The following is a 23,582-nucleotide window of genomic DNA, read 5'->3' as shown; positions in this document are numbered from 1 at the left end:
GTGGCTCAGTGAAATACACTGCGTGCATGCCACTGCATCATTTGCATCGTTTACTCCAGAGTTGCAGCCATGTTAGTTTTATATCTCTAGTCCTGCTAACAAATAAATGACAGAAAGGAAGAAACACCACTGTCCTTTTTGACTGGTTTCTTTTGATAATCCTTTACAGAGGATGCCTGCCTCACTCTCTCTTTACAGAGGATGCCTGCCTCACTCTCTCTTTACAGAGGATGCCTGCCTCACTCTCTCTTTACAGAGGATGCCTGCCTCACTCTCTCTTTTTGTCTGTCCCTCTGTCTTTCCTTTCCTCTCTCTTTTGCACCCTTGCATATTAAGTATGTTAAATGTACATGACATGGCATGACTGACAGTACATATTGTTCCTGAATGCCATTTAGAATGCCCCATAACTATTATATTCTTAGCATGTTTATGGAAATGTTATGAATGTGATTGTGTTATGACACATATGTATGCGCTTACTAGTGGTTTATCCATAGTGGGTGTTCTAAAGCTGTAACGGGTCAACAGTGGCAGGCTTTGGTGTATATCAAAAAACTTCTGTTTACTGAAGGAGGTAGGCTTGGGTGTGTGTCTTTTGCGCTGTAACATAGGGTTTCTAAGTCTAAACTAAAACAGTCCTGTGTATAAGGACAGAAGCTCTTTTGTCCCACAGCTATCCCAGCATGCCTTTGTGCGCACAAAGGCGGCCCAGTGCTGGCAATGTGTACTTCTCTCTCTCTCACACACACACACACACATACATACACACACAGTGATCATCTGATTGAAGCATTACTTATATCCCCACCTGAACAGAGCCTTCAGATACCTGTTTGTGTAAATGTGTGTATGGAGTATCACCTATTTCCTGCATTTCTTTGCAAACTACTTTTTCTTTCACCAATGAGCTAAATCTTTGTAAAAAGTCAGTCTTTGGCCTGCACTGATATCTTATGCTCAACATTTGAGTGGAGCCCTCTATACATGGACCATAGAGATAGAGACGTGGAACTGAAATCTATGCCTTTAGCAGAGGCGCTACTAAAATGCTTGTTTGTTTCTGCGTCTGAGCATTAAACTAATTACATTTAATCACTCTCACTGTGTGTGTGTGTGTGTGTGTGTGTGTGTGTGTGTGTGTGTGTGTGCGTTTGTGTGTATGTTTACACATGTGTGCCCATGAAGAGACACTGATCTCTGTTGTTTCTCTGCCTGCAGGACTTGGAGATTGTGTATTCATATCTACACGGCATGGAGGCACTGTCTAATTTAAGGGAGCATCAGCTGAGGTAAGAGCAAACTCATATAATGAGATGTCTATTACTGCCTGGTTGTAGGATGAAAGAGTATGTTACCGCTTAAACAACAGTGCTTGGATGGAGGACTGGGTGCTTGGGTGTGAGCTTGTATAGTATTAGAAAGGCAGAGAGGCTGAATTGTAGAGAAAAACATTTAAATTGGTTAAAATAGTCTGAAAATCACATTTGCATTTGAACACTTAAAAGTAGTTGCTTTTCTGTTTTTGTTCTGTGATCATATTTTTGTTCTGTGAAGTGTATCTGATCCCAGCGGATAGATAAAAGAACCAGTTTGACACAAATGTCTTCTCACGTGTGGGCTGTTTACATCAAGGTCATCAGTGTCTTGTCTGTACTGTTTTTGACCTGTTATAAGAAACTATGTCATTCTACTGCAGAAACATTCAGTAATATTAATTACTTATTAATTAAGATATTCAGTAGGATTAATTATGGGTAGCACTGTTGCCTGTACATTTCTATGACATTGATCATTCCAGAGCTTACTAGTTACAAGATGTTTTATGTGACTTTTCACCACAGGCAAATACCATGTATTTTGTCTCTAAATCATGTAAATGAATTTCCATATATGCTTACTTAGGGTGGTGCAGTCCACAAATCCTCAAATCCTTCACACACATAAAGGCAGAAATATCTTGTTGAAATGTGTTCCTTCAGTTAAAGCATTAAAGCACTGGTGCTAAACCATATTTAAATCTGAAGGTTAAAACCTTATGTATAACTTCTTGTTTATATGGCACAAATAAATCAGTGTGAGTTGGTATATCTCTCCAAGAAATGCCAGTCACGTTTACCAAAACACCTTCATTCTTTGTTGTCACGCCAACTAGCACATTTTTCCAACACTTCTGACTTTGGTGTCAGACGCACAGTGTAGTGCGTCTGACACCAAAGTCAGAAGTGTTGGAAAAATGTAGTGGAGTACAAATGTAGGATTTTAATTCTAGTGTACATTTAATTCTTTAATTCTAGATAAGCATTAGGAAAAAAGGCTTTGCTCCTGCTTGTAGTTGAAATGCAGGCGTAGGTAAGCTCATTCTCAACCTGTTGCCTGGACCCCTAAATCACTTTAGTGATCACTCAGAAGGCATTTACAGCTCACTGTATGCACTCACACTGGACTATGCTGGAGGAACAATATGCAACCACATGACTTGGGTGTTCCAGAACATTCCAGACTCTCAGCTTTTACCCCCCTGCCCTGGTTTGTGGGTATCCTCAAATATGCTTGCCTCAGTGATGTGACCTCCCAGCCACTAGCACAACCTTGGGGGGGTTGGGGGGTGTTTAAAGAATGTTCTTGCCCTCGTCTATGGTCTGTCCATGATCAGATTGCTAAATATTTTATGGGGAGAGAGGACTGGAATTAGCAGGTGACTAGCATAAATGTACATAAACCTTTGCTTCACTCTTATGACAGCTGTCGGGTGGTTCATAAGAGGCTGTAAGCGAAAAAGGTGCCACCCAGTCCTGAGTGTCCACAAGATGGCTTTATTGGTCTGAAACCCATTTCTCTGATATGCTTTAAAACCTGTATTTAAATTGAGTTTTCATAATAAGAGCTGCACAGTTAGGAATACAATGGAAGCTGGCTGCCTCTCTTGGAGCCATCTGCCAAATTGTATTAGCTTTCACAGATATGCCACTGATGTTCTCTGTGTCTCTCTCCTTCTCTCTCTCCCTCTCACTCTCCTTCGTTTTGCAGGATGATGTGTGAAACAGTGCGCTATGAAAGACATGAAGCAAATGAAGTGCTCTACTAGTAAGTGTTCTTGTCTGTCCCCTACCACCAAACTACAAAATGGGGAAAAAAAAAAAAAAGTTTAGCTGTTGCATGTTAATTTTTATAAAGCCAAAGCGCTCTGCATTCATCATCTAATGTCAGCGTGACTGACTCTCTATGGCATTCTAAAGCACAGCAGCTCAGGAGAACTGCATGGAGGGGAAAAACACTGCTGGTGATCAGGCTTAAACACACTGACCTAGTTTTGGGTCACCCCTGTTTTTTGCAAGGGTGTGTGTGTGTGTGTGTGTGTGTGTGTGTGTGTGTGTGTGTGTGTGTGTGTGTGTGTGTGTGTGTGTGGGTCCTCCCCATATTCTCCCAGTGTTTTGGAAAGGTAGTTCAGACATTGCTGTTGTTCCATGCATTTATTGATGCTCTTCCTGCCTTTGGATTTGGGGACAAATGTGCACATGCATGCGCACACCCACACGCACACACATGGTCCCAAGGGCACCCCCAGCACCCACACACAGGCCCTCCTCTCTAATTTCACACTCCATTTTTCCTCTTTATCCTGGAGGAAGGTAAACTTATTTGGGTCTGTCTCTGGGTCAGTGCACCCTGGCCACGAAGGCGAGCTGCTCATTTACTCATCATCTCAGATAGCATCTAATATATGTATGTCTGAGTGTTTGTGTGTGTGTGTGTGTGTGTGTGTGTGTGTGTGTGTGTGTGGGAGAGGGAGAGATTGCTACCTCTTTTGTGGCTACTAATGTGATTATCTTAACCAGGTCAGGTCACTGTTACTATCACTGTTGGCGTCACCTTTTTTATATCCCCAGTTAAAGAAGTGCTGAACTTCCAGTGACAAATACCCTATATATGAATGATAATCTAAGGATTAACAAAAATATGGCAGTATTGTTTGTTTATTTTATACTGCATTGCTGTTCCAATCAAAACTAAATATTTGCAGGCTTGGAACTGATCAAGAAAGCTTCTTTTCTTTGAGCTGAATTATAAAGCATTAGCATGGAGACTGGCATTCACCTATATAGACAAATAACTCTTGAGAACATGAGTGAATTTTAGCTTCCCTAATTTTGTGTGTGTGTGTGTGTGTGTGTGTGTGTGTGTGTGTGTGTGTGTGTGTGTGTGTGTGTGTTAGTGTGTTAGTGTGTTAGTGTTACTTTGGACCCTGGATTAGCTGTCTCATTAGGAGAGTGAATAGACAATATGATGTGCAGAATGGCACCTTCCCCCTCTGCTGTAATGCTTCCTCTGATTGGCTGAAACTGTGGAATGCCTGGTGACCGTTCTTAAGGGTGCTTGTGTTGGTGGGAGTGATGTACCCTGCTGCTCAGTAGCTTTAGGTGAAGGGGTGATACAGGAACTCCAGTACCTCATTATAATCTCCACTTCAGCTTTTGATTAGTTCTCTGTGAGTGTGCATGTTTAAGCATGTTTGAGAATATCTTCTTTTATGAGAGCCCCTTCTGTGTGTGCTTTACCCATCTTTGCATAGAAGTCAAATGGGTACCCTTAGTAGAGCGCAGCCCAACTAAGCAATAGACTGAACTTCAGTCATTTGGGACAGCCGGCACTGCAGTAGCTCGCTGCTGTTGCAGACAGATAAACCTCATGGTGCTCCATTAACCAGCGTCCTGCTTTAAGGCTTCTGGTTAACACCATACCCCAGACTTCTCCCTATTATTACAGACCACTGGGTTCTATCTGGAGCAGCTGCTGCTACGGCAACGGCTAGCTAGCTGCTCCCTCAAGCTTTTTCCACACAATACACACAAAAGATATGGACATGAGACATAAATCATTTAATCATATAAAGCATGCATTATTCTGAATGAATACTTGCAAAACCCCACAGTAATTTAAAAGGATTTTTCTGTGTATGCAATAAGTTTATCAAAACTGTGTTGCATAATGGTTAGATTTCATGTTAGATAATGTTGTATTGAAAGGATATATAACAAAGTAGCTTTTTAATTGTTTAAATGTAGTTGGTATAGTGTTTAACAATGTCTCCCATCTGGGAATCAGTCCCCTTTCTGGGCAAGGGCACCACGCTATACCAATACAAATACCTTGGGCAAGAAAACTAAGACTACAGTTGCCAACCTCTGCAACATGGTTGAAATTGTAAGTCACTCTGGATAAGAGCTTCTGCCAAATGTCGAAATGTCAGTTACAGTTTCACTGACTATAATGAATGGTAATGTGATTAAAACCCTACTTTAATGTGTAACCATACTCGACCTGCGCACATACCCGTGTGTATGTGTGCGCCTGCATGCGTGTTTCTGTGTGTACCTGCGTGCATTCTTTTTTGTGTATGTGTGTGTGCGTGCGTGTGTGCGTGCACATGTCCAGGCAGCATTTGAGTGCTGTTCAGTAGTTTTTTTGGTGATTCATCATTCTGTACACTGGTGTAATGCGCATGTGCGCACGCACGCACGGACGCACGCACACACACACACACACACACACCTCGTGCCTCTTAGCAGCTCTGTTTTCCCTTGTAGCCCCACTGGAATTCAGAGCTCGCACACTCATGTATGCACATCCCTCATAGAGCATACTAACAGGCTGAGTCTATATATTCATGTTTACATTTTTAGTGCAGTGACCCACACCAAAGTAATGCAAAATACTACTAAATAATAACTTTTTTCCATTTTGGAGTGCAGCCAAGAATCAGTAAATAGCATTGTGCTACATTGAAAATGAACGTGTTATTTTGGTGTGAAATAACATGATAGAATTATTCAGGGATGTTAGAGTGAGCATAATAAAAAATAAACAAACAATGATTTGATTCAGAATATCTAAATAAAATATTAAGCTATTATCTAACAAATAACTCTCTTGTGTTGAGTCTTATTTTATGGATGTTTCCTGCAGGCACACCCATCTGCACTCGTCCTCTCTCTGGGAGTTTGTCCCCTCATCCCTGGGTCCCCCCATGTCCTGTGCTCTTTTCCTGAGGGGATCTGGGATTGTCTCTGTGCATTTGATGAGCGTTGCAAAAATGTGTCTGTGACCTAGTTCAGTCTGAAGATTTTTTTTCTCTCTCTCTCTCTCTCCCCCTCTCTCTTACTTTCTTAGTAATGTTACGGTTGGAAATTTTCACAGTATAATAACAGTCTAAAAATATCAGTTTCACAGTATCATGGCATTAATTGACAATTTAAAAAAAGCCAATGGTGAAAATGAATTAATTTCTAATGGAAACATTTTACAAGTGTCTTTGTACTTCCTTATATGTCAGAACCAAAAGTAAAAATATAACATCTCCTAATTGACCGTATGTTATGAATCTTAGGAAAGGTTGTAGTGCAGACAGGTGGGTGTGTTCACATTTCTAGAATGACATGTGTCTAGTAATTAAACTTTTGGGTTGCATGAACTTAGCATAGCCAGTACACTACTTATGAGAAAAAAACATTTGAATAAAAAAACAACTTTTAATTGGTTTCTGAAATATGTATAAGTCAAAGTGTATTTTGGGTAGTATTTTTCAAACTGGGAGTTGCAAGAATTTGGGGGGTTGTCACAGGCAGTGGGGGAAAAATTACAGAAACCTACATCTTTCATATATATATTTAAGAACTTTATTATAAATTCACTTACAATGTTAGTATTTGTTACAGTGTCATTGCGAACGTTGAAAGGTGCATTCAGTGAGCAAGCAAACAACCAAACAAACAGCCATTTTCAGCTAACTTTACATCTAAGTCCAAAATAGACAGCTGTTTGGTCAGCAATGTTATGGTTAGCAATGCCAGGCTCATCGCTGTCTTAAATATCCATCATTGCATGATGGTTATAAACATGCTAGAAGTGGCATGCGAGGTTGCAGTGGAACGCATTTATAGGATGCATTTTTAGCCAAAGGGTTTTCCATGCAATCCTCCTTTCTGCACGGAAAGACAGAGAGATCTAGAAGGAAGGAATCATGACCATGTCCATTTTTGGAACATTAGTAGACACTAAAGAGATGGGGACCACCAGTGAAGGGATTAACATGAAGAACAAAAACCCAACAAGTAGACGATAATAGATGGAAATGTTAGTCTGTCTTTTGAAAAAGTTGAAGGTAAAGTAACTGCGCAGTCATTCACTGTGACTGTTAAACAGACACCCTCACAATCCCACACTCTCTTGCTTTCTCTCTGTGTGACCATCACTCATTCTTGTTCTCTGTTTCTTCTCTCTCTCTTTGACTGTGTCTCTGTCTCCTGCTCTCTCTGTGCGTGTCTCTGCATTCTGCTGATTAATAATTGAGTGTTTTGCTTTTGCCTGCTTCTAAGCGGGAGAGTGATTCAAAGAGGCGGTGGAAGGTGGCATGAATGCGGCAGAGCGGAGGAGAGATGAAGCGAGGGAACGAGGGGGGAAAGAGTGAGGCAGACCTTCCTGCTGTGGCAGTGTGCTGGAGTTGCCTCATTAATGCTGTTGCGGAAATGTAACAAGGGCGTCATGTGAACACGTGCGCACGTATGTGCGTGCACATGAATGTGCGTGTGAGCGCGTACATGCATTTGTATGTCAATTGGTCTTGAGGAGCCAGATTCAAGGAGGTCTCTAGTGGTCCTTGAACCAGGAGCCTTAGAATTTAAAAAGTGAGAAGTGTTTTTTGGCCAAAAATCTTTTGGCCTCAGACACATTGCTGACATGTGCCGAACTCTGGAGTGTGGTACGAACAGTAATTATGAATGACACTAACTAGAGAACAGCCTGCTTCATATATGGCTAACATTTATGGATACACATTATTGCCGTGACAAGGAACTGAAGAAAGACGTCAAGCCCCTCCTACAGCTCAGAGTGTGTAGTGAAGAATGTCATTGGCTAAAACCTCATGGGTGTGAGGTGGTGGTAATGTATGGTTCCACATACACTCCTAGCTTTCCACTGGGACTCCTCGATATGGCACTTACAATGTCACTACATTGCCACGCCCCTTGAAGAGGAGTCCAAATTAACTGCTTCAATGCGTCACGTCCTGCCACCTAATGCTGTCAATGGCTATATTGCCTGTGAATGTTAACAAAAGATTTACTCTTCTGAATAAATAAAATATATGCCCCAAGCTGTTATGGAGGTCATAACTTGAAATTCAGTGTCTCAGTCTGAACATCAACAATCAGGAGCAAGCTGTAGCGTCTGCCACCTTCAACAGACGTGTCTCAGCTTTTCAGTGATAAGAAACCCACCTTAGTCTTAGTTACATCCAAAACCAAGGAGATGGTCATGTTCACTGAAAGAAAGAAAAAGATTCAGATGACCCCCTTCCATTAAAGTCCCTCTCTTGTCATTGATTAAAGCTCTAAAAATTCATTTCTGTTTATCAGAATTACATATTTTTAAAGTTATTTCCAAGAAGAAATCTATTGCCCTAAAAGTATCTTAGCGGTAACTAGACTTTTTCTTCATTTAGTATGTGTGGATCTATGAATATGAAATTAAGCCCCACCTCTGTCCACTGCTTGCCTGCAGCTCAAGCTTACCTGCTCACCATGTACTTTGTTTGTCAAAGATTCCACGTAACGATAAACATCCAGATGTGCCATTAGGACTAAACACTTTGATAGAAAGTCTCTGGAGAAATGCATCTAATTCATAACTAATACTATACTATATTTAACTGTATACTAAGGTTACCCCTCCTGTTAGGTGCAGCATATAGGATGTGATACATTGATGTGACAATGCATGATTTTAAAAGAACAAAATACATTTTAAAAGAACAAAGAATTCCCCATAAAACCAAATCAAAACGTTATATCCATGTCGTGAACAACCCCACAGTCAACATACCCGAACCATATAAAATGCCTAATATTATGGATGAAACACAAATAAATGCATCAGTTGACCAACGTTTGCTCGTACTCGCTATACACCCGGGATAAATGGATAGAGCAGTGTTGGGCTTCAGTATATGTTTTGTGGCATCTTAAAAAAAAAGTTTCAAAACAGTGGCTTGGAAATTAACAAAACAGTGCTACTGCAAACGGGGTTTTTTCTGAAGATTTGGCTGGAACGGTGCGATTTTTAAAAATAAACTGCACACATTTCTCGCTGATATTCAGATCCTTTGGAAGGCTCACATTTTCTCCTTTTGCAACTTTGCATCCAAAGACAGAACCTGTCTCTGCCATAATTTTGAAAATAATGAAACTTGGCTTACAAAATATGATACTCTTCTGATCCCGCGTTTCACCATACCTTTTAAGATAATGATGTGGAAAGCCCCACTCCCACAGTTTGACGGTGTTTGGTGGCGTGACAGCACACAGGAAGTGCTGCATCGACAGCGTTGTGGGATGTTCATTGTTTATATTAGACCTTTCTTACATTTTGAATTTGAAATGAACTACTTAATGTTGACTATTTTATAAATATTGTACCAACCATTCATTGATAAATTAGTAAGGAGAGAAATATTTCCATAACTCTGTTACCTCAGATTAAAATATTGAATTTATGTTTACTAGATGTGAAAAAGATGTCAGCTCCCCAACTAAGAACAACTTCATTAAAAAAAAATAAATAAATAAAATAAAATATATATATATATATATATAATGCTAATCTCAAGTCTCTTGGACTGAGTTGTCCATGTTTGGGTTATCGATTTTGATATAATGCAGTGGTGCAAAAAGATTTTAAACTTGGAAGTTGCAGCTAGGTGACGACTATCATTGTTAATTTGTCAACAGCGAACAGTGACGGAGTGTGACAAGCAACCGCTGAGCAACCATTGAGAATTTTCAGACATTGTATGTTGTGTGCCCTTTAGTACTGCACATGGGCAGATCTTCATGAGGACATAAGTGGGCCCTGCTCATTAGTCATTACTGGTCATTACTCTTCGGATCCCTGCCTTCAATGCTTTCTGGAGGAGGTGGGGCAGGTGGGTGGGGCCAGTCAGTAACTGTCTAGCCAGGCTGGCACTGACCCACTGGCCTAGAGGCCTCTTTCGTCAGTCAAGCCTGGTCTCTGACACCCATAAAATAAGTATTTATGGAGCTGTGTGTCATTTATGCTGTTTCTTTTAATCGCATGCACAAAAAGCGCGCGCGCACACACACCACACACACACGTTCTTCTGTTAGTGCTGCTATATTTAACTGTGTGTGGGGGAGGAGGGTGGATGTAATTAATAGTTTCCTAGATTACTTCTGACTGTTTGCTTGGCTCCTTCCTTTGCAGTAGCCCTATAACAAAAACCTTAAAGTCTTCTCTTTTCTCTGCCTTCTATTCCTGGACAGTACCAGCAAACTAGAAATGCATAACTTTCTAGGGATCTATGATTTTCACAAAAATATCTGTGGACCCCTTGACCAGAATTGCAATGACAGCTATACTTGCATCAGTTTGAGCTTGAGGGTTTTGGTGTGTGACCACAGTAACTGTTTCCTGTGCCGAGTCAGACAACCATGATTCAAAGTTTTCTCAGATGACTTAATGGAAAGGTCCTTCACTGGTCAGCAGAATGTCAGACTAGTTACAATAAATCATTTGTTTCTGTTAAATCCCGAATGTACTTTTCTGTCACATTTCATTTTCATTTAAAGTAATTGCAAGGGACACCATGATCGTTGCATAACTCAACTGCTCTCATAAGCCAGAAAACGCGTGCGTGTGTGTGTGTGTGTGTGTGTGTGTGTGTGTGTGTGTGCACGTGTGTGCGAATACTGTTACTGTATGTAGGAGTGTTTCACAGTAAAGTAAATCATATGGGTTACTAGGAGTTTACAACTATCTCACCCTCTTTCCGGGATTGTAGGACTCCATACCCTTACTGTCTCTATGCCTCATTTATTAATACTCCCATCTCTCTCTCTTTCTCTCAATCTCCTTTTCTCAGTCCGGATGATATTGGCAGCTGCTGGTACATTTTGCTCTCTGGATCTGTGTTCATCAAAGAGTCCATGTTCCTGCCTAGATCCAGGTATGTCTTTTCTCACATCTGCCTGTGAGCCGCCGTCACTTTGAGATTCAAGATGAAGCTCTATAGCAGAGCCCAGGGCCCATGTCTGCATGTACCTTGGCATGGCATATAGTTCATCATGGAGACAAATGGAGACTTTGCCTTGTTTCTACACAAAGGCATCTTTAAGAAGTCTTTTAAAGAAGTATGTAATATCTACTGTAGCAAACTTAAATGCTATAGTGTAAGCTCCAGAAGCCAAATGCCGTCTTGATTTTTTTTGCAGTCAAATAGAGCACAGTTATTCAAATCACAGCATGCAAGGTTCAGGTACTACAGATTTTCCATCCTCCTTTTGCCCTGAGTCAGGTTTGACAATAGTGTGGTCAAATCCAAGTCTAGATTTGGATTCCAGGTCCAAAGTTTCATCAGTTACATGTGTAGCTTAATGTTGGAAGTGATTACAGCTCTGTTCTGTGCCTGATGACTGTGGGGTTTTCTCCCAGCACTGTATGTTCTCTGCTAAATTCAGTAGTTCAATAGTCTCCTTTTAAAATCACGTTACTGTAACATACCTGTGTTTGGCAAATCTTTAACAAAAAAGGGAGCCCAGAATGAGCTGTGTTATTTAGAGCCTAATTAAAGGTGATATTCAGTTTATTCTGTTGTTCAAACGGAACGTCTTATTACATGTTTCAAGTAAGTAACAGTATTGGATGTTTCTGCTGCTAGTGCTGAAGTATGTGAGACACCCAGGCTGAAGTGTGAGATTGTGAGAAGTCAAACTATTTAATTCTCCACATACAGTTATGTGCAAAATAATAGCAGTGTGTTTAAAACAACTGAGAAAAAGCTCAATCCTCGTAATAGCATTTATTTCCATATACACAAAGGCACTGGGAGCACTGCCCATTCAATTTCAAATGGAAACATATATCAATATATGTTTTCAATATAAATTTTTAAACTGAAAATGGAGAAGAAAGAATAATGGGATGTTCAAAAAAATAGTAGCGTCTTCATTCAATTTACAAACTTGAATATTTACAGTATAAACTGAAAGTTTATACTGAACTAATATTTAGTTGTATAACCTTTATTTCTGATAACTGCTTTATATCTATGTGGCATGGAGTCAACTGACAACTGACATCTGACACCTGCGAACAGATATTCCAGCCCAAGCTGATTGACTACATTCCACAGTTCTTCTGCATTCCTGGGTTTTGCATCAAAAAACAGCATTTTTGATGTCGCTCCACAAATTCTCAATTGGATTGAGGTCTGGCAATTGGGCAGGCCACTTCATAACATCAATCTTGTTAATCCGGAACCAGGATGTTGCCCGCTTGCTGCTGTGTTTGGGGTCGTTGTCCTGCTGAAACACCCATTTCAAGGGCATTTCTTCTTCAGCATAAGGCAACATAACCTCTTCCAGTATTTTTGATATATTCAAACTGGTCCATGGTGCCTGGTATGCGATAAATGGGTCCGACTCCAAAGTATGAGAAACATCCCCTAACCATTATTCTTGCACCTCCATGTTTTACAGTCTTCAAAGTGTACTGTGGCTTGAATTCAGTGCTTATGGGTCTGTGGCCTTTAGACCCAATAAGAAAAATATTGCTGTCATCTGTCCATAGAATGTTGTCACTTCTCTTTAGGCCAGTCAATGTGTTCTTTGGCAAACTGTAACCTTTTCAACATGTCTTTTTTTCAGCACTGGTACTTTACGAGGGTTTTTTGCAAATAGTTTGGCTTCATGTAGGTATCTTCTGATTGTTGCAGTACTCACAGGTAACTGAAGACCTTCTTTGATTTCCCTGCAGCTGATCATTGGATGCTTCTTTGCCATTCTTGTTATTCTATGATCTACGCAGATGGTAGTATTTCTTTTCCTGCCACGTGTTTTGGGTTTTGTTTGCCATTTTAAAGCATTTGAGATCATTTTAGCTGAGCATCCAATTATTTTCTGCACTTCTTTGTTTTCCCCTCTCCAATCAACTTCTTGATCAAAGTTCTTTCTCCTTCGGTACAATGTCTGGAACGACCCACTTTACTCACTGAGCAAGGGCTAAAACCAGCAGGTACATTTGCTGCCCTTAAATAAGGGCCATAATTGACACCTGTTTCTTCATAGAATGAATGACCTCACTAATTGAACTCTGCACTGCTATTAATTTGAACACGCTCCTTTCATTAAATGAGTCAGTAACACACAATTAGCAGCGTGCATGTCATGACTATTGATTCTGTTGGTTGCTCATTACTCGCTACACCTGGTCATTAATTTTTCCCATGTTGTATTATCTTTTCTGCCCAAATCAGTAATGAAATACATTAGTGATGTTGGACTGCTATTATTTTGCACATAACTGCACATGCCTGAATATATATTTGTGTTTGATCTGGAAGGAAGAACTTTGTTTTTACATAGTGTGACTTTGAAATTGTCATGCATAATTGTGTCTTTAGGATGCTTAGTGCAGACCACCCTGTACGTCAAGTTAAGGTACTTGACTAGTAATCGGAAGGTTGCCAGTTCAAGCCCCACCACTGTGAGGTCATAACTTTGTCATTTTGGATAAAAGCTTCAGCTAAATTCTGTAAATGTACATCAGGTTGCAACAACATAGCTTTGCATAGCTGGGCTAATTGATCTGGGAAAATCAGTTCCTGTTTTAGTGACTGTAAGATCGGCTGATGTACAAGGAAATGGATTGTTTTACACTTGACCGTGTATTAAAGGTCCGGTCTGTGATTTACAAAGTGGTATTTATAGGCTCGCTTTCATAGATACAAGAACCGGTAGTAGTGTTCTTGTGATACTCAAATGACCATCTTCAGTACAATACCTTGAAAAGTAACTATAGGTACATAGATGTACTGTAGCTAGATTCTTCTTGTGGTGAAACACTTTGCTCATAAATAATATGTTAGCCTGGGTGTCAAAGCAAAAGTGTCAGTAGGAAAACACATCTGACAGATGGATAACAAACGTCCTTTTTTAAATTTTCAGAGCAGGTATAGCAATGTGCTATTAACATCAAGGTCATGGGTTCAATACCCACGTAGCACGCATACGGTCATGCTGATAAATATGTAAGTCACTGTGGAAAAAGAGTGTCTACCAAATGTTGTAAATTTAAAGACACAGGCTCTTCTACCATGTGGCTGGGTTAGAAAATTGGTCTTAGAAGGATTTTAAAGTGAGAGAGAGAAACGTTTTGTGAATTGTGAAGAGCAAACAAGACCATGATTGTTCTAAATTAAAGCAAAAAACAAGCAAAATCCAACAAGCACCAAAGCATAAGTAGATGACCAAATTTATTCACCTTAAGAATGATGTCGCCTTGCTTATTTTTCATTGGTGCACAAGACTGTGAGCTATTTTTGTAGCTGGCTCGCTTCTTTTTTTTGGTCTTTATTTCTCCCTCCCTCTTTCTTCCTCTTTCCCAGTCTCTTTCTGAATCTTCCCACCCTTTTTCTATGTAGTGTTTGGAGTAGAAGTTGAAAGGTCATTTTATTTTAGTGGACAGAGGTTAGCCCTGCCTTCTCAGCCTTTTCCTGGTAGTGAGAGGCTGGCTGGAATTTTGACTCCGGTCAGTTTGTGGTGCATTGCCCAGTTGCAGAAGTGCACACTCTTGCACACACTTGATCTCCTATGCACAAGGCTACCAGGCACTCCCGTGACATGAATGCAGCTGACTGAGTAGCATGGGCTGAGATATTATATGGGGTGTACACAGGATGTTTGAAGCTTGTGTTTGTTCTGACTGCAAGCAGCTCTGGAGAACCCAGCAGAGAGAGAGTTAGCTGGAAGTGTTCGACCTAGAAAGATGCCTGCAAGTGGAAATGTAGTTTGTTAGGGTTTGAACTGAGACTGCACTTCTTAAAGAAGGTTTCCCTTGAAGGATCATCTTAGAAAGGTATAGTGTTATGTCATATGTCTTTGTGTGCAATAGATTTGAAAGTGTTGATGTAAATTTGCTTACTTATGTTGCTTGTAAATCTGTTTAAGGTCCATACATTAAAATCTACCGATTTATTTTGTCTATTTTAATGTCATTCTTACTGAAATTTGTTCAGACATGAATTCATATTGTCAGTGTATATACTGGTGCTAGTTGGTGTGAAATAAGTCTTTTAATGTGCAGTGCTATGCAGATTGATATGCTGTGGGTCTGGAGGGTCTGTGGTGTTGGCTAAGGTGCTGGATCTGGAAATATGTGGTGTGGGCTGTGGCTATTAGTCTGGAGAGTCTGTGCTGTGGGCTAAGGTTCCTGGGTCTGGAGTGTCTGTGCTATGGGCTAAGGTTCCTGGGTCTGGAGTGTCTGTGCTATGGGCTAAGGTCCTGGGTCTGGAGGGTCTGTGCTATGGGTTAAGGTCCTGGGTCTGGAGTGTCTGTGCTGTGGGTTAAGGTCCTGGGTCTGGAGGGTCTGTGCTATGGGTTAAGGTCCTGGGTCTGGAGGGTCTGTGCTGTGGGTTAAGGTCCTGGGTCTGGAGGGTCTGTGCTGTGGGTTAAGGTCCTGGGTCTGGAGGGTCTGTGCTGTGGGTTAAGGTCCTGGGTCTGGAGGGTCTGTGCTGTGGGCTAAGGTTCCTGGGTCTGGAGGGTCTGTGCTGTGGGTTAAGGTCCTGGGTCTGGAGGGTCTGTGCTATGGGTTAAGGTCCTGGGTCTGGAGGGTCTGTGCTATGGGTTAAGGTCATGGGTCTGGAGGGTCTGTGCTATGGGCTAAGGTTCCTGGGTCTGGAGGGTCTGTGCTGTGGGTTAAGGTCCTGGGTCTGGAGTATCTGTGCTATGGGTTAAGGTCCTGGGTCTGGAGGGTCTGTGCTGTGGGTTAAGGTCCTGGGTCTGGAGGGTCTGTGCTGTGGGTTAAGGTCCTGGGTCTGGAGGGTCTGTGCTGTGGGTTAAGGTCCTGGGTCTGGAGGGTCTGTGCTGTGGGTTAAGGTCCTGGGTCTGGAGGGTCTGTGCTGTGGGCTAAGGTTCCTGGGTCTGGAGGGTCTGTGCTGTGGGTTAAGGTCCTGGGTCTGGAGTATCTGTGCTATGGGTTAAGGTCCTGGGTCTGGAGGGGCTGTGCTATGGGCTAAGGTCCTGGGTCTGGAGGGTCTGTGCTATGGGCTAAGGTCCTGGGTCTGGAGGGTCTGTGCTGTGGGTTAAGGTCCTGGGTCTGGAGGGTCTGTGCTGTGGGTTAAGGTCCTGGGTCTGGAGTGTCTGTGCTATGGGTTAAGGTCCTGGGTCTGGAGGGTCTGTGCTGTGGGTTAAGGTCCTGGGTCTGGAGGGTCTGTGCTATGGGCTAAGGTTCCTGGGTCTGGAGGGTCTGTGCTGTGGGTTAAGGTCCTGGGTCTGGAGTATCTGTGCTATGGGTTAAGGTCCTGGGTCTGGAGGGTCTGTGCTGTGGGTTAAGGTCCTGGGTCTGGAGGGTCTGTGCTGTGGGTTAAGGTCCTGGGTCTGGAGGGTCTGTGCTGTGGGTTAAGGTCCTGGGTCTGGAGGGTCTGTGCTGTGGGCTAAGGTTCCTGGGTCTGGAGGGTCTGTGCTGTGGGTTAAGGTCCTGGGTCTGGAGTATCTGTGCTATGGGTTAAGGTCCTGGGTCTGGAGTATCTGTGCTATGGGTTAAGGTCCTGGGTCTGGAGGGGCTGTGCTATGGGCTAAGGTCCTGGGTCTGGAGGGTCTGTGCTATGGGCTAAGGTCCTGGGTCTGGAGGGTCTGTGCTGTGGGTTAAGGTCCTGGGTCTGGAGGGTCTGTGCTGTGGGTTAAGGTCCTGGGTCTGGAGTGTCTGTGCTATGGGTTAAGGTCCTGGGTCTGGAGGGTCTGTGCTGTGGGTTAAGGTCCTGGGTCTGGAGTGTCTGTGCTATGGGTTAAGGTCCTGGGTCTGGAGTGTCTGTGCTGTGGGCGAAGTTGCTGAGTCTGAATGTTCTCTGCTGTTCATGCAGCTGGTGCTTTGTTGGACTGCTGTGTGTCTTTTGGGTTCTTGCCTTATTGCTGTATTCACATGTTCCTTATACCCACAGGCACCCTTCCACTTTCCCCTCCCTTACTTTTCCACTGTCAGCATTTGCCTAATGAATCTTTAATCTTGTATTGGCTTAAATATTTTTGGGAGACTTCAATGATTTTGGTGACCTATAGGGCTGTTTGGTGGGTGGGTGTGTAGGTATGTGGGGGTGGCGGTGTGTGTGTGAGAGAGAGAGGGAGACAGACAGAGAGAGGAAGGGAGTGTGTAGGTGTGGGTGTGGGAGTGTGGATTGCTTTGGGTGGGTGTGGGTGATTGTCGTCACCAAATCCCATTCCAGACACCAGGGATGTTGTGTAACATGGACTGCAGAAGCTGGTGGGGTTGGCAGTGTGTCTCTTGGGAGGAAGGGAAAAAAAGGAACAAATCTGGTCTAAATTCCTCTGAATTCCGTGGCCAAATAATGTGCATGTGCAGCTGGAGTCATAAATTTGCTCAGCTTTCCCTCACACCTTTTTTATTCCTGCTTCTGAACTGGTACTATATTTCTTTATTGGACTTCAAATTTCTTAAAAATCCATGATTTTACACAAAGCCTGATGCTCAAAAAGTGTGATTTGAAAGTGTGATCACTTGCTAATTGTGTTTTGGGAGTGATAGTGTATAGTGTGTGTGAGTAATAGTTTTTTTTCTCCATCTGAACCTTGTAAGGGTGGCAGGTAAACCAGAGTGGGACAGGTAAATCAGTGGGCCGCAGTTACTTGTGATCTGAAATTGAAAGTGGAGGGAGGACCTCACATTGTGTGGTCACAAAGAGAAGAGCATAAATAGCAAAGGAACAAATACCAAAGGTATGCTGGGATGCTGACCTGTCAGCTTTTACCAGGTGTCTGTACACTCATACAACCAGGTGTCCATCCAATATAACCTTTTTTCACTTTTTTTTAATTTATATTAAGGACTGTTGTGCTTACAGTGTCAGCACAGTAATTGGAATTATCTCTGATTCGTCAGACTGCAGACCCTGAGCCAGTATTTTCCTCTGCGACCTTCTTAAAATATGAAAGCAAGATTCAGAAGTCATGTAATATCAAGTAATTTCTTTGTGGTTAATCTTTTTACAGCCAAAATGAGTTGTGACATCATGGTAGGGCAGTCGGTCAGATTACACTTTATATCAGCCTCAGACATATTTACCAAGCAGCTTCTAGCTAATATAGTACTATATAATAAAGTAATATATAGGCTATAACGCTACTTGATGCAAGGTCAGGTCTATGCATTACAAATGCCCCACAATAATTTACACTGAAATGGAGTATAGCATACAGTACACATAACATATTCAGTGGAATCTAGGTACATTTAAATGATATAGAAAATATAGACTCACATTTTAATTAACTTCTTTATCCATTTACCTGAAACATTCTACTGATAATGTTCCCTTGTCCCTGGTTATTCATACACTCAGTCTCTCATTTATTAAGGTTGAGTTCAGTGGTGCTAACCATGGTCTTTGGTCAGTGTAATATCAAATTGGTTGAGTTAGCACTGGTGCTGTCTTCTCTTCTAGTGAGGGGTTTGTGTGTGCACACGTGTGTGAGCTCTGGACTTTTGTGTTCTTGGTCAGCTCATTCCTGTTTAAGAAAAGTGCTTTACCAGCAGTAAACCTCTGAGCCAAACAAAACAGTGACAAAAGAGGCTACCAATAGCATTAACACAGCTTAACTGTAAAAAGTAGAATAAATGGCTCAAGAATATTACTTATTGCCTAAGTCAGCAATTAAAATTGGCTCTCTTGATTAGCCTGATGAACAGTGTTTTCTCCTGGAGATTCTTAAATATGACTGGTAACAGTGTGCCTTTTGCAATTACTTTTATAAAGGGTGGATTGTGTGTCTCTAGTGTGTGTCAGTATGTGTGTGTGTGTGCTCTTATTTACCCCTCCCAGTATTTCCACATGTGGGTTGCCTCTGTATTTCCATCCTGCTCTTTCCTGTGGAACCTCTCACATACCCGATCTCCCGGGGCACTGGGTTCCCTTCACAAGCTCTGTGATGTCAGGCAGTGGACTTGTCCAGTCTGGGGGTAGTCCTGCACCAATTGGAACCTCCCCCAGCTGAGGAACACTACAGTGAATGTGTTTCTGTTGGGTTGGGTGGGTGGAGGTGTGTGGTTTATATGTGCCTGTGTACCAACATTCATTCACAAGGTCTGGAGTCCACACTTGAAGTTTGTACAGCTTTCATTATTTGCTTTCCTTTCCAAAATCTCAGTGAATGCTTCCATGGTCCAGGTAAGGACTCTAATCTCTGTGTGTCTCTCCTTCTCCTCGCCTAGTTTTGGGAAGCGTTCCGCAGGAAGCTTGCGTCGTGGATGTGAGTGCATCGTTCTGGAGCCATCCGAAATGATTGTGGTGAGTGCTCCTGTTACCTGCGTGTGCTCACGCTATTCACTGTAGAATACGTACAATACACTTGCATGCGCAAAAACATTCTTAGCTGCACCTAAATGCCAAATTATTTTTAATATGTCTTAATTACCTTTGCAAATTTGACCTTTTGGCTGGTGTTTCACCCTTCCCTAAGCGTTCCAATCATCTATGTTGATCTCTTTGAAATCGGTTAGATTGTCACTATGGCTTCCTGTCTGTGCTGAGATCCTAGTAGAACCCAAATGAGATCCAGGATTTTATAATATGCTCTCTTCAGTTCCCATGCTGAGATGCAAAACAAGTTATTAGTTTATTATGTCCACAGTGATGATTGTTGATGATGTGTATTTATTTTAGAGGGTTGCGGAGACATATAAGAAAGATTATTTGTGTGTGTGTGTGCGCACGTGCACATATGCAAGTATGGGTAATATTCAGACTCTATGTAATTTTTAGCCCAGTCAGTTTTTTACACCTGCTGCAGCTGGAGGTAGTAGACTTCCTGGTGTGGTGTTACTGGCTGATTTGGCATTGTAATTGTGATCCGAGGCAGGATATGGACACTCAGGCTCATGCTCGTTCACAGAGCGGATATATTCCCTCTGCTCGATGTTCGCTGGCAGTTGCCATAGCAGCGGTTGGTAAGGTAGCAAGAGATTTGATGTGTAATCCCAAAAGGCGGAGGGGGTGAGAAATGTGAGGCTGCAGTGAAAGTAAAGAGGGAAAGAGTATGTGTGGGTGTTTGTGGGCGTGTGAGGGTGAGAGCCTCGAGGGAGAAAAGATGATTGAGATAGTGATGGAGAGGTCTTAACTGACTAAATCTTGTTTCCTCACCCTGGCTAGAACTTCTGTACAATCTTGTATCCCAAGTTGATGGTGCCTCTCCACCATGTCCCAACTTTAAAAAAAATGCTACATTTGGTAGCAATAAATAACCATTACATTTATTTTGACTGCAGTGAAGCTATTATTACTATGCACAAAGCCCATTCTTGCAATAGCATAAGACTGTGAAATAAAGCATTTTCTCACACTGCCTTGAAACACTCTGAACTAAGAACATGGTGATGCAACAGAACATCGTCTGTGTGCAGGGTCAGCTTCAACCAAGCACGTCTACTGCACCTGCAGTTGATGGGCGAGGGTGTGGGGTCTTCGCCAGCCCCCTGCTGGGTCTGCTTAAGACATCCTGCACTCAACACAGAATGCATCCTCCCCTCTTTTTCCCGTTTTCCCCTTCTCCGCTTGCGTGTTCTCCCTTTGACGTAGGCATCTGAGGCTCGGCTTAGCTCACATATGCGTATGCACACTCACACTCTCTTTCCCTCTCTTTCCCTTGCATGCGGTACAGACAGACTCACACACCCACTGCTATTTTTACGCAGTGCAAGAGAGAAAGGTGGGCGGGGGGTAGCCAGGGAAAAGAGAGAGAGAGAGAGAGAGAGAGAGAGTAAGAGAGAGAGAGAGTAAGAGAGAGAGAGCAAGAGAGAGAGAGAGAGAGAGAGAGAGAGAGAGCAAGGGAGAGAGGGAGAGAGAGCGAGCAAGGGAGAGAGAGAGAGAGAGAGAGCAAGGGAGAGAGGGAGAGAGAGCGAGCAAGGGAGAGAGAGAGAGAGAGTAAGAGAGAGAGAGAGTAAGAGAGAGAGAGAGAGAGAGAGAGCAAGGGAGAGAGGGAGAGAGAGAGAGCAAGGGAGAGAGGGAGAGAGAGCGAGCAAGGGAGAGAGAGAGAGCGAGCAAGGGAGAGAGAGAGAGAGAGCGAGCAAGGGAGAGAGAGAGAGAGAGAGCGAGCAAGGGAGAGAGAGAGCAAGGAAGAGAGAGAGCGAGAGAGAGCAAGGGAGAGAGAGAGAGAGAGAGAGAGCAAGGGAGAGAGAGAGAGAGAGAGCAAGGGAGAGAGAGAGAGAGAGGGAGCAAGGGAGAGAGGAAGGGAGAGCGAGTGAGAGAAGGAGAGAGGGAGGGAGAGAAGGAGAAGGGGAGCGAGAGAATCATTTGTCTCTCTTCATTTTGGCAGGTGGACTATATGGATGAGAATGAGGAGTATTTCCAGCGACAGGCATCACACAGACAGTCCCGCCGGAGGTTCCGCAAGATCAACCAGAAGGGCGAGCGGCAGACCATCATCGACACCGTGGACCCGTACCCTGCAAGCAAGCCACCAGTAGCCCGCGGATACCACACGGTCAGTCCTGCACCTCTACCTTGGCATTCCTGGCAGAGAGCTTTCCCCTTGCCGTGTCCCTTGGTTTGCGTTGCTTGGCCTACAATGTGGTGGTCTGTTAAACTTGTGTTGTGTAAAACTGATTTCCTTAATGAGCCCTGAATGGCGTATATCTTAACAATACCAATTGTGACAGCCTATCAGAGCTAGAGAGCTAATATTGTGTACATTTCTGTACTTTGACTTCCTGAGCATAGCAGTAAATTGCATTTAGGTTGAAATCGCATTTGAATACTTTACGATTAAGAGCCTAGCTCACACCTCTGCATACCCTTGCAGTAGCTCCATCTTCTTTAGCAGATATATGATCAAACCACATACTACAAACGTTACACTTTCTTTGTGCAGGCTGCTTCTAAAATATTGGTCTAAAGTAATTACCTAGGGGGAAAAACACAAATAGATGTATATGGTGAAGTGCTAGGTGACAGTTCCCCTGAAAGTTAACTGTGGTATCAAAAACATGCCCGAAGTTATGTACTGACATGTGAAAGGAATCTGTGCACATTTCAACATGGCATAAATCTGCAGAGCATTTTAAATAACTTCAGGATCACCATCTAATAGCGGAAATGTTGGATGGGAATGGCGGAAACATTATGGATAAACACTAGAAAAAATATGAGCAAACCTAATGGCAGGTGTACTGTAGGTAATAATGCACTGATTGTAGTTCAGGTATGACACACGCACACATGTAGGCATGTAAATGCGTGCACACACACACACTTTCTGCTCCATTTGTCTGCTTTCCCTGCTCTTGAAATGTTTTTCACTTGCTAGCTTTTCTTTGGTGCTACTGCACCTTGTCCGTTCTTTCATCTTCCCATGCTAACACAGGTTAGCCTTATACTTTATTTTTATTTCTTGCCTTTTTGATTTTTGTGTTCCCATAATCCCTCTCTCCATCTCAGGGGTTTGTTGTAGCTTGCCATATTTGTGTCACTAGCTATCTAGTTTGTCAGATGTTCTTTACTTACGTTTTAATATTTTTTATTGCTGTATACCTATTGGTTTTCCTTCCTTGGTCTTTTTGTTAGCTCTATGTTGTGCCTAATTTTGTATTCACTCCTTTCAAGGTGGCCTGGTTGTTGCTGTGCCTGTCCATTGTTCGAAGGACTGTTATGCTGGCAAAAGATTCTGTCAGTCCCGGCAGTTTCTGCTCCGAGTCACCACCATGCACCTTGTCAAACTGTGATGCTGTGTGTGTGTGTGTTGTTTTGTGTGTGGTGTTTGCCCAACCAAAATCACCATGCTCCAGCTCTGTGCAGTGAATACAGAGAGGGTATGAGGCTTATTTTCACACAGGCATATTTCACTTTCACTAATCCATTACACTCTCATCCCCTTCAAACCCAGTACGAGTTCGAGGGGCAGGCATCCTTATTGGACAGGTGGCATTTATGAAGTACTGGAGGGAGGAGGAAGATCATTTCTCATGTCTGAGAACATTTCACGTGTCTGCATCTTCCTTTGCAAACAGAGACTGAGAATTGGAGAGAGAGGGAGAATGAAAACATTAATTTCTGTCTTCTGTTCCACTGGAGCATCTCATTTAGGTTTAGATTGTGGTCGATTGGGTTGGACCGATCCTTGAAAAGAGAGCCGAGGAGCTGCTCTTTCATGCCTGTCCTTTGCCTGTAGGATATAGAGGTTTTTTTTGGCCAGTGCTCTGTGCAGTTATGGTATGCACATCTGAAATGAGAACTCCTGTAGGCACATTCCTCTGGGTTCTCCTCCCCCAAAATTCTGCTCTTCTCCATTCCTCGAATTCCTCTCATTCCCAAAGGAAAACTGGCCGTGTTCCCTTGCTTGTTTGGGAATGCTCTGCTTCCTTTTTCAATGGGCTGGTATTTAAAAACTTTCCTAAGAACTCCCCCCACCCCCCATGTATTCCCTTCCCACAAACAGACTAGACTTGGGGAGCTTTGTGGAAAGGCTTCTTCTGTGGCTAGTAGTGGGAGGTTCTGGCAGGGCCCA

At 42.8% G+C, this 23,582-nt stretch overlaps 1 protein-coding gene across 7 annotated transcripts in view; it reads left to right on the top strand.

The window, feature by feature from the left end:
- rapgef2b (Rap guanine nucleotide exchange factor 2b) overlaps positions 1–23,582 on the top strand; it is an 83,256-nt gene that overhangs the window by 24,891 nt on the left and 34,783 nt on the right. For all 7 annotated transcript variants that reach the window (XM_081698672.1, XM_026999348.3, XM_035532103.2 and 4 more), the window contains exons 2-6: positions 1,222–1,292; positions 3,031–3,087; positions 10,940–11,023; positions 19,297–19,372; positions 21,396–21,563. In XM_081698672.1, the coding sequence (XP_081554798.1) occupies positions 1,222–1,292; positions 3,031–3,087; positions 10,940–11,023; positions 19,297–19,372; positions 21,396–21,563 (456 nt within the window). The remainder of the gene's footprint in view (positions 1–1,221; positions 1,293–3,030; positions 3,088–10,939; positions 11,024–19,296; positions 19,373–21,395; positions 21,564–23,582) is intronic.

This window comes from Electrophorus electricus, chromosome 16 (assembly GCF_041902795.1).
Source record: "Electrophorus electricus isolate QZ-2024a chromosome 16, ASM4190279v1, whole genome shotgun sequence".
NCBI lineage: Eukaryota > Metazoa > Chordata > Actinopteri > Gymnotiformes > Gymnotidae > Electrophorus > Electrophorus electricus.
This window is presented reverse-complemented; position numbering and strand designations above follow the sequence as displayed.